The sequence below is a fragment of the Cupressus sempervirens genome, chromosome 6 (genome assembly GCF_028749045.1).
Source record: "Cupressus sempervirens isolate cs-2001-9-10 chromosome 6, ASM2874904v1, whole genome shotgun sequence".
NCBI lineage: Eukaryota > Viridiplantae > Streptophyta > Pinopsida > Cupressales > Cupressaceae > Cupressus > Cupressus sempervirens.
Window position 1 is genome coordinate 298,966,924 of NC_143123.1, and position 12,353 is coordinate 298,979,276.

Consider the following 12,353-nt stretch of genomic DNA (forward strand, 5'->3'; position numbering starts at 1 on the left):
CAATGTATCATATCCCACAGGATTGCACTAGAGCCATCGACGGAACCCATATTCCAGTGCGAGTTGATGTCGACATACAGGGTAAATATCGTGATAGAAAAGGGAACCTATCGCAAAATGTTATGGGTGTCTGCTCCTTTGATTGTAAGTTTCAATATTGCCTTGCTGGTTGGGAAGGCTTTGCTGCAGATAGCCGTGTTCTAGCCTCAGCTCTATCCAGATCAGATCCACTTGTAGTTCCCCCTGGTAAGCCAAATCACATTTTAATATACTCAAGGTTATGCTAAATGGTTCAAGTATTGACAATATACCTTCTTTATATAGGAAAATATTATCTCGTGGATGCTGGATATCCAAATGCACCTGGATTTCTCGCTCCTTATCGGTGTACACGCTACTACTTGAAAGAGTGGTCAAGAGAAAACCCAATAAACTTTGCACATGAGTTGTTCAACCATCGACACTCCTCTCTTAGAAATGTAGTAGAACGTACATTAGGTATTTTGAAGCAGCGTTTTCCAATCTTAAGACATGCAACGTCTTATGATATCATGACACAATCCTATATTGTTTTAGCATGTTGCATACTTCACAATTTCATTACGATAGAGGATGGCCTTCCATCAGAAGAAGCTATTGAAGAGGAAGATGATCGTGATGGGATAGAGGTGCCACTGCTTGAGACATATGGGTTGTCTCAGGAGGATAGAAATGAGTGGGCCCAATTTCGAGAAGATATAGCAAATAGGATGTGGGAAGATTATAGATCTCGAGAATAAATGATTTATTAGAAGGCAATGTGCTTTATATGATTAAATTGATGTATGCATATACAATGATGGTGTGTGATTTCGTTATTCTGATATCAGTCTTTGCTACATTCTAATTAAATAAAAAGAACATTAACTTTCAATTTCACACCTACATTATGTACAAAAATTGTTGATCATATCTGCAATACACAATTCAACTTGAAATATAGATTACATTGTTTTAAATGCAAGAAAGCACAATTATTATACATCTTTGCATTGAGAAAGTACAATAACATGCTTCATAATGGGGCTCATGACTATTTACTTGCCATTGATATCATCATTTTGTCTTACTTGTAGTTTTTTTGATGTTGATGTCTTATCATCAATTATTGCTTAAAATGTGTATCATCTTCAATTAAATGCTTTCAAGTTTATTAAATGTTAGCCTCATTGCATTAGGATGTATTAAAAAATGATATTTAAAGTTTATCATCTTCAATTTTAAATGAAATACAGCAAGGAGTACCAAATGATGAAGATCATAAGCCCACTAGTAAGAAGAGAACAACGAATTCATTGAAAATCCTATTTTTCTGATGTTACTGCTTGATGCATTCCATTTAAATTTAAAGAGTAATAACTTTCAATTTTAGTCGTATGATTACTTTAAATCGTAATATGTTTACCTATTCAATATGTTAGCCTCGTTCCATTATGACGTATTACAAATTCATAGTTAAAGATTTTTTACTTCAAATTTAAATGAAATACAGGAAGGAGTACACAATGGCATATACCGAGCTCATGATGAGCATGGACGGATCTGATCATGTGAACTAGATTTGTTCTCCCATTACTTTGAGTGATATAGATGGATCCCTCACTGTGAACAACAAATCTTCTTCTTCAAAGAAGAAAATGTGGACAAAATCGATGGAACGCAAGTTTCTAGACTTGCTCCTTGAACAAGTCCATCTCGGACGAAAAGGTGAAGGTGGGTTTAAAAAAGAGGCGTGAACTGCGATAGAGAGGACATTCAATGCAGTGATGAACTTGAATCTGTCACAAGATCATTTTAAGAATAAGCTGAAAACATGGAAAGTAGGATATAAAGTAATGAAGGACTTGAAAAATACAAGTGGGTTAGCTTGGAATGAAGAAACTCAAACTGTGGATGCTGAGGATTTAGTGTGGGATGACCTTTTGAAGGTAGGATGATCTTTGTACTCTTTTCATTGAAGAAATTTTCCCTTCTTATTTTAATAATGAAAAACTTACAACCTAATCCATCTATTAATGCTTATATGTAGAGGAGAGAATTCAAAAATGCAAAAATGTATAAGAGGTCACCTTTCCAATATTTCAATGAGTTGGCTGTAATTGTCGGTAATGACATTGCTGAAGGGTTCGCATCTACAACGCCCCTTGATGCTGAAGAAGGGCACACTATGAGCGATGCATTTAATGTGCTTGATGAGGATGATACCAATTGTGGTACACCTCTTGACAGCCAACCAGATATTGATGAAGAGTTATATCATTCCAATCAGTCGAGTGCAAGTGCTAGAGGGACTCCTCCACCATCATCATCAAGGAGGGGAAAGAGGAAGAAGACATCTTTGGCTGCATCATTGGATGTGATATGCGAAACTATGAAGGAACTATAAGATGGCCTCATTAAGCCTCAGATTGTAAAAGTGGATAAATCTAAAGATGATAATATTTTGACTGCTGCATATACTGCTCTCAAAGCTGTCCCTGAACTGAGTCGAGCAATTTTTGTGAAAGCACATGATACCTTCGTGCTTCAACATGAAAGAGCCAAAGGGTTCTTGATGATGGATGAGGTGGAGAGAGTGGAGTGGATTGCAATGACATTTGGTAGCATTTAGCTATTTCAGCTACTGACTGGATTGCAATGACTTATGCTGCATGATTACTCTATTCAATGGTTTTGCATTAATCTCTAATAGCACTAAACTGAAACTATATTGATCTCACATCACTATATTGGAACTCATTATTGAGCACATTTTGACTATTTAATTAGTGATCTCTCACAGCACTATACTGGAAGTCATTAGTGAGCATATATTTACTATTTTGTTAAACAGATTCTAAACAAACTGTTACAACATGTATTGGATTGTTTTGCTAAATAGATTTGAACCATGATAAATTATGTATATGTCAACTATGTATAGATAAAAGCCATGATTGTCATTGATCTTCCATGTATCCATACATAGTTTATGTGTTGGCTGTGTTTAATGGTATTGCATTGATTTGTACACAGTTTATGACATCATAAGTATGTTGAATGATTTTGCATGGATCTATACATACTTGATATATCCATAGTTTAGTTATTCATTTCATTGGCATGATTCACTTTGATTAATGGTATTGCATTGATCTCTCACAATAGTATACTAGAACTCATTAGTGAGCATATATTTACTATTTTGTTAAACAAATTCTAAACAAACCGTTACAACATGTATTGGACTGTTTTGCTAAATAGATTTGAACCATGATAAATTATGTATATGTCAACTATGTATAGATAAAAGCCATGATTGTCATCGATCTTCCATGTATCCATACATAGTTTATGAGATGGTTGTGTTTAATGGTATTGCATTGATTTGTACATAGTTTATGACGTCATAAGTATGTTGAATGATTTTGCATGGATCTATACATACTTGATATATCCATAGTTTAGTTGTTCATTTCATTGGCATGATTCACTTTGATTAATGGTATTTCATTGATCTCTCACAGCACTATACTGGAAGTCATTAGTGAGCATATATTTACTATTTTGTTAAACAAATTCTAAACAAACTGTTACAACATGTATTGGACTGTTTTGCTAAACAGATTTGAACCATGATAAACTATGTATAGATAAAAGCCATGATTTTCATTGATCTTCCATGTATCCATACATAGTTTATGAGTTGGCTGCATTTAATGGTATTGCATTCATCTGTACATAGTTTATGACATCATAAGTATGTTGAATGATTTTACATGGATCTATACATACTTGATATATCCATAGTTTAGTTGTTCATTTCATTGGTATGATTCACTTTGATTAATGGTATTGCATTGATCTCTCACAACACTGTACTGGAAGTCATTAGTGAGCATATATTTACTATTTTGTTAAACAGATTCTAAACAAACTGTTACAGCATGTATTGGACTGTTTTGCTAAACAGATTTGAACCATGATAAACTATGTATAGGTCAACTATGTATAGATAAAAGCATGATTGCCATGTTTTGCTATTATGATTAGCATTATGATATATACAAGTAATCACATGAGCACATACTGGAATTCATTATTGAGCACATATTGACTATTTTGCTAAACAGATTTGACACAAATAGCCATATACTGTTACAAAGTTTAGTTGTTCATTTCACTGGTATTGATCTCTCACATCACCATACTAGAATTTATTAGTGAGCACATATTGACTATTTTGCTAAATAGATTTGAAACAAATAGTTACCACATCTATTGACTATGCTAAGCAGATAGCAGATAGAAATAGAACCATGATAAACTATGTATAGGTCAGCTATGTATAGATAAAAGCTAGTGATGTACTTGTAAATTTCATTATTGAGCACATATTGATTATGTCTAGATAAAAGCCATGATTGCCATTGATCTATACATAGTTTATGACTTGGCTCTATTTATATGGTATTGCATTCATCTCTCACAGCACTATACTAGAACTCATTACTGGCAAGAAACAGTTCCAAAGTTTAGTTGTCCATTTCAGTGGTATTGATCTTTCACAACACTATACTGGAATTCATTAGTGAGCACATATTGACTATTTTGCTAAACAGATTTGAAACAAGCAGTATGTATGTACACACATGTATGTATGTATGTACGTATGTATGTGTTATGTGCGTATGTATGTACACACATGTATGTACGCATGTATACATACTTGATCTATGCATTGCATTGATCTCTCACAACACTATACTGGAACTCATTACTAAGCACATTTTTACTATTTTGCTAAGCATGTATGTATGTATATGCGTATGTATGTATGTACGCACATGTATGTACGTATGCATGTATGTATGTGCATATGTATGTACACACATGTATGTACGTGTGTATACAAACTTGATCTATGCATAGTTTAGTCATCCATTTTATTGACATGATTGGCATTGGTCAATACGCAGGATAGTTGTTCATTTCATTGGCATTCACACGATTGGCATGTGAAGTCATTCCAGATGGTTAATTGGCTTTATGTAATGGTATTGCATTGATCTGTCACAACACTATATTGGAAATCATTATTGAGCACATTTTTTCTATTTTGCTAAGCATGTATGTATGTATGTGTGTATGTATGTGCGTATGTATGTATGTACGTGTGTATGTATGTACACATGTATGTACATGTGTATGTATGTATGTATGTGCGTATGTATGTATGTCTGTGCATATGTATGTTCACGCATGTATGTACGTATGTATACATACTTGATATATGCATAGTTTAGTCATTCATTTCATTGACATGATTGGCATTGGTCAATACATAGTTTAGTTGTTCATTCCATTGGCATTCACACGATTGGCATGTGAAATAATTCCAGAGGGTTAGCTGGCTTTGTTTAATGGTATTGCATTGATCTCTCACAACACGTAGTTTATGATCTCGTAAACGTTTGTTATAGTTGTTCATTGCATTGTTAATTAGAGTTATATTTGAACCATACATACGTGGAATACACAAGGAGTGGCAAATGATGAATGCTTAATTGTAGAACTTGAAAGCATATAGAAATGTGATTTGCTAGATGATTGTATAGTTCATGATTCTGTCCTATGTTATATCTATAGTCCTAATTTGCTTGCATATGTTTTTATTTTTTTGTCTTTTTGTCCCTATTTGATTTCCTATGTATGTTCTCGTTGACAAGATTATCGAAAGTATTGAGGATTTCTAGTAGATGATTGTACAGTCATGATTCTGTCCCATGTTATATGTATATTCCTAATTTGCTTGGATATTTTTTAAATTTCTTATTTTTTTTTTCCACAATTTGGTTTCCTATGTACGTGCTTCTTGACAAGATTGTCAACGGTATTGATAAAGTGTCTTTCTCTTGTATTTTTTTATTGCTCTTGATTTGCTAATATTGCAAGACCACACATGCTGATAAAAAATGAGCTATCTGATGATTGTTTACTGTGTTTGTAAACGATCAATATTTCTGATGCCACTCCTTGGTGTATTCCATTAAAAAAAAATCAGGTTTTAATTTTTCAAGCATGTTTAGTTCATATATGCAGGATTGACCATCTAACAATACAAACAATAATGGGAAGATTGAGCAGTATGAGAGGGTTGCCGTCGAACGTGGGGCATAAGGGCATACATCGTGGATTTCTCAGTGTGTTCGTATATAACGGTGTGTCGTCGAATTTGGGGCATAAAGGCACACATCGTGGATTTCTCAGTGTTTTCATGTTTAACGGTGTGTTTTCACACCACCATCAAATCATGGATATTGTTCTATCAAGTTAGCAAGTTTTCATATTGTAGTAATTATGTGAAATTCATTATCAGAATTTCATGATGTTAAAATATGATTTATATGATTAATGATTTTCATGATCTTTTTAAAAAAAATTGCATGTAAAATCTATGTTGCCAAAATTCCACATTTTTTAAGAGCAATTATTGACAAAGCATCATTTTTCTTGTTAAAGTTATCATCAAATGTTTAATGTATGTGAATGTAAAATGGTATATTTTTTCCTATATAATATTTCACGTAAAATTTTAGTTGCATATTTTGTTGAATAATTAACTAACTTAATAAATTTATTAAAAGGGAGAGATACATAGAGCGGCAAAGAGTGCAGGATAAGAAGGGGGGACAGAGGGATAGAGGGAGAGAGCGAGAGAGAGAGAGAGGAGCTTGTGTGTTCCTGCATCTGTAGAAAGGTGTCTGTTGATGTGTGTTTTATGACTCACCAAACAGTAGAACAAAATACTGAAATATCTTATCCTCTCTTGAATATATATCTGTCTATGACCTCATCAAGATCTTCAAATGTCTCCTCCCCAATTGAAAGTATTTTCCAAGTCGAAGATAGCTAGCAAAATCCTTTTGGTCTTTTCCTCCCTCCACAATATCCTTGTGTGCATAAACTCCATTGAAAATGTTCAATGTTAGAATCAAGTGAGTAGGTCCTTTCAAGCTTGGACGGATAATACTCTCCCCTGGCTCTTTATCTGTTAGGAACTTAATGGTTTCATTCTCTTGTTCACTTCGTGAAATGGAATCCTCTTCCGCAAAATATGGATCCTTAACCTCCTTATCCTTATCCTGTTCACCCTGATAGTTATCATTCTTTAGTGAACTCTCTTTGCAAGTTAACTCAACTAGGTACTTCACTTTTGTCATAGTTTTCATCCAACAAGTAAGGATGCTGCCTTCTGCAATTTTTTCTACAGGATCTATATCTAGATCATCAGAAAGCTCCTCTTTCAATATTATTCATGTCAAGCTTGATTCCAGATCACAAATTATATGATGATTTTGGACTCTGCGGGGACAATTTTTCCCATTAACAGGGTCTCTTTATTTTCTCCAGTCAGCAGATAAAATTCCTCATCCTGGGATGGCTCTTTATATGGTGATCTCAAATCCTGAAATCCATGTAACAATTCACTCTTTATGTCAGCAAGGGTTTCCTTCTTTTTATTGGATGTTCGTTGCTCCACACTTCTAGCATATTCATCAATATCAAGGGCATTTAACAGATCAGGATATTTTTTGACATGCTCAACAGCCATTTCTTGTGTTTCCTCATCCATATCATCTATATCATGTCCAGCTTCTTCACAATATATGTCCTTAGCCATTTTCTTGGCAAATTCATATGACTTTGGATGAATTCTAGTATCATCCAATGGATCCATAACATGGTTTTTGGATGCTGCTTGTCCATTCCCTCTAACCCTTAAAAAAACCAATAGCATTTATAAAGAAAAGTTGCTTCATAGCCTCTACAGTTGGTTGCTGTAACTATTACCTGCTCAACAACTTCATACTTTTCATCTGGAGTAAGGAAATGTTCCAGTGAATGAAGCTTCAATGATAATATTTCTTTGCCAAGACTATATAATGTTGCAACCATGGCCAATGGATTCTGAAGATACCGACCAAGAGCCACAACACGCCTCACAATCCCTCTCTGTGTCGGCAACTAGTCTTAAGAGATGCGAGAATTCTCATATAGTGTAGGCAATAATTCATCTGCATAAACAACATTTATTGTGTCCAATCCTTCTGCCAAATCACGTGGATGAACACAAACACAGGGAGGGATAGAGGGAGGACACAAACACACATATTTAGCGGCTAAGTCACAAGGTTCAAGTTTCAGTTCGAGTTCGACAATTATGAAGTTCGGATGAACTTGACAATAAATTCAATTCGACGATAAATTTGTCTTACATAATTTTTCAAAAATATATAATATATATGATCACAATTTCCAACAATGAGACAAAAAATAACTTCATACAAATGATTGCATGTATGATTATTTTTTACTTTTCTTTGCTAATAAATAGAATTAAAAAAAAAAAAAATCATTTTATTTATTATTGACTAACAAAATAAAACTGTGAATATTCAAGAATAAAAAATAATAATAATGTAGTCTAATTATGAATAAATTAAATCATAAATATTAATACTTTACTCATTACAATCCTTGTGTTTCACTAATTAAATAAGATTAAAAAAATTTACATCAAATTCCAATTCCAATTAGAAAATGAACAACCAAACGCAACAAAAAGATATTCCCAGTCATATTCTGTTCCAATTCCAATTTCTAAATTGGCAACCAAACGCAGAATATGGATTTGAAAATTCATCTTCCGTGTCAACCAAACGGTCCAACTATCTTCCTAAAATACATAACCAGGTTTTCGAAAACCTGGTTATCAGATAACCTGGTTATGAGAGAAATTCATCTTCCCCAACCAAACGGGGCCTAATGGCATTTGAAACTTCTTCTACTATTATTCCTCTACTCCTGTCCTTTCTGCCCATACGACCATTATACCTGCCTTTGGCAAAACCCTAAACCCCTTTGCTGTTGCATCACACCCCCTACCATTCAACTTACTAAAGCACAACCATTATGGTCTTCAGGCATATTATCGATACAATAAACACAAAAACTTAAAAAAAATCAAGAAAGACAAAATCTCATATAATAGATGTAATTCACCACAATATTTGATTGAGAAGACTTGAATGGATGATGAAACTCTTTCCTTATAGAAAACTCTTTTGCTTTGCCTTGAATGAAGGAAAAATTAAATCTATAGAAGAAATCATCTTGATATTTTAAAAATAAATAAATGATTGAATGATTAAACTTAATGGTTTATAGTTATTTGATTTGCTTACTTGCACTTGATTGTTAATAATGTGTATACCAAAGATAGATAACAAATCCCAAAATAAGAAAAAGATATCTCAAGTAATCTCACATAATTTGTAAGTCTCAAAACCACCCTAACGACGTTTAGATTTTATTTTCTCCCTCCTCTTAAAAGAATGGCAAAAACAAAGGGACGAACTCCCCTCGCACAGCACAGGATCGAAACTCCCGCACAATTTTCTTTTCATTTTCCCTTTTCGTGTGTTTCTTTGAAGCACTTTTGACATCGGTATAAAATAAAATAAGAACGACACCGGTTGTCATCAGCGCTGGAATAGGCACTTACACGTCAGTAGACACGGGCATTTTCCGCACAGCCTACAGGGATTTATTTTTTTCTTCTTCCTTCCCGCGCCTTCGCCTGCGGCTGCAGGTACTTCATCATAGCACCCTTCTCTTATGCGCGTTGCGCTTACTGGATTCCTCTGGGCTTATTAATCTTAATTCTCTAGATAATTTAGCATTTGGTAATACTAGAGGTCAAATAAAGCAGGCGATGACTTTCTTATCAGATGTAAACGACGTCCTTTAATAATGCACGAAAACTATGCTCCAGCTTTTTCAGTTCTGTTTACGGTGTTCAATTTGTTATCAGACTCATCATGTTTTGGATATTATTTAGCAGTAGATCGAGTCGGCTTGTACGGATCACTCAAGTTTCCAAGGGGGCCAATGAAAATCGCATTGGAATTAACTTCAATTACTTTAAGCCATTTCATGTTTGCATGAATGCGGTTCAATCTCCGCTTAGAAATGGTATTATTTGTTCCTTAGATCCGAACTCTTTGCCTTGCATCACATATCCATAGCCGTCACCATCACTGTCACACTCGCTTATACTTACCCTTGAAGGTGTCTTTTCAGCCCTCAAAAATCTGAAGTTTACCAAGGAGAGACTTAAATTTATTTATTTATTTAAAATTCTCCTTGGTAAGATTTATATTTTTGATGGTTGGATAGACGCTGCCTCACGGCTCATGCCTTCATCTTCACTCTCTTTACGGAAGCACGGGGATCATCACAATGGAATCTTTACATATGTTTAATGGATTTTGCTATGAAAACTGGAAATGGTGGCAAGCAACTTTGTCAACAAAATGATACTCGTTACATTTTGTTCTTAACAAAAAGGCAACTCAAGTAATTGTAGATGGTTGAAATGTTTTCAATTTGTTTTTTGTGCTTCCTGAACATATTGATGTAAATGTTTATATGGACTTTAACATCTAGCCAGGCTGTGTTGGTAGGAATCTTGTTCTCAAGGCGATTTCCTTGACCAAAACATGGAATACGCTGGTTTGGAGCAACGCCTCTGTAACCGGATGCGTTTATGGGAATTTACAGACCAATATATAATTGAACCTACGGATGGTGGGAATTGTGATCTTTTATCCATTAGTCGTACAGATGGAGCATTGCAATCGATAGGTGATCTTTTCTTATTCCTTATCATTCAGGTTATTGATTGTCTGATTCGAGTAGCTTATAAGCTCTTATTTAAATATTAGCGAATTGTTGAATGAATAGTGAACAGTGTTTTGAACACATTACGATGACAGAAAGGTTAAAAAGCACAGTTGCCACATTGTTTGACTTCTGATATGATTCTCTAACACTTCATAAAAATGCCTAGGACTTGATCATCCGACATGATGAAAATAAATAACACAATTGGTGTCATATTTTCTTTTCAGGAGGAAAAAACCATGACGAGATGTATATGTCTAATTAGACCCTGATATGAATGTTAGATGGCATGGATATAATCAAATTTAGGTTCATTGCAATTTAATATCTACTAGAAATTATGTTTGAGTATACGGTGCTCCTCTGTTTGAATTTTATTGTCATTTATTTGACACTGTTAACTATGAGTTCAAGTTGTCCGCTTAAATCTGTTGCATAATGCTATTACTGTGCAGGAGAGATGCCCGTCAATCATTCAAGTCAGCGTCCACGGATACAGACTATTTTTGGCCTGGCTGGAATCGTTAAACTTTTTGCAGGCAAGTAGACATTCATTGAGACAGTTAGGGAAAGGAAGATTTCAAATGTGTTTCTTGATATCCTATATAAATGGTATATATAATTTTAACCATCACATGTGTAAGACATTTTTCTACCTGTTCTTCAATTATCATACTTTTTTGTCAGATTTTGTCACAAATTTATTTAAACTACTTCATTGGACTTGCATGAAAGCATTTACTGGAAGTCTGCATAGATATTTTGCAACAGTTGTTGCTTTTTTGTCAAATGAATGTATAATCTTCATTCGAACGGTTATTAAATATATAAACTACCTAGACGCTACAGTGATGGTTAGATAATATGAAAGTACTTTTCTATCTGCATATCAATAAGCACAATTCAGGGACAACAAACTCATCTAAGTCGGATATAAATGAATTTACCCAGTAGTGGTTGACTGAAAGTGGTTTCAAATATATGATATGTTTGAATGTAATGATAGATTTTTATGTTTGATCTATCTTATTTTAATATTTATCTATTTAATGTCAGCCTCAGGATCCCTGGTTGTGTTGGGGGCAAATATGTGACAACTCATTGCTTATCTATATTAAAGAGTGCATCAAAATATTTGAGTTGCAAATGTGTTGCAGGACAAGGGCACTTCCTACTTACTAGAATATCTCAAGGGTTAAAAAGATTAGTCACATATGTCTTATGCATACAAGAGATCTTAGTGCACAGGTAGTCATAAAATTAATTGATGGATTCACAGAGGATTTTAGGTGGCATTATAGAAATTTAGGGTGCCAAATACCATGTTACACATGAATGAATGTAAGATTTCAATGATGTCCATGAGATCAAGCAGTCTAAGGGACTGAAATTCACAGCCTTAACTAATCTTCTTACTTCTTTTGATGTCGGATCTACTATTATGGATCTTTACTAGGAAGCTAGCAGATTTTGCTAATCCTAGCTCCCCCAAAAGAGCTGGTGCTGGCTGCCAAATTTCAAGCTGTTTTTATTCCAATTACTAATATTCTTATAATTGTACTAATTGATAAAGTACCGTGTGGTCT

The 12,353-nt window shown here is 34.2% G+C and overlaps 1 protein-coding gene across 2 annotated transcripts in view; it reads left to right on the forward strand.

Moving 5' to 3' along the window:
• Positions 1 to 9,448: 9,448 nt before the first annotated feature.
• The window catches only part of LOC149552390 (phosphoinositide phosphatase SAC7-like), a 197,352-nt gene continuing 194,447 nt past the window's right edge, over positions 9,449 to 12,353 (forward strand). The window contains exons 1-3 of one of the 2 annotated variants that reach the window (XM_089787934.1): positions 9,449 to 9,673; positions 10,548 to 10,728; positions 11,223 to 11,306. In XM_089787934.1, coding sequence (XP_089644060.1) covers positions 10,584 to 10,728; positions 11,223 to 11,306 — 229 coding nt within the window. In that variant the 5' untranslated portion in view covers positions 9,449 to 9,673; positions 10,548 to 10,583. Of the gene's footprint in view, positions 9,674 to 10,534; positions 10,729 to 11,222; positions 11,307 to 12,353 lie in introns of both variants that reach the window. The other variant, XM_089787933.1, reaches the window with a different exon arrangement.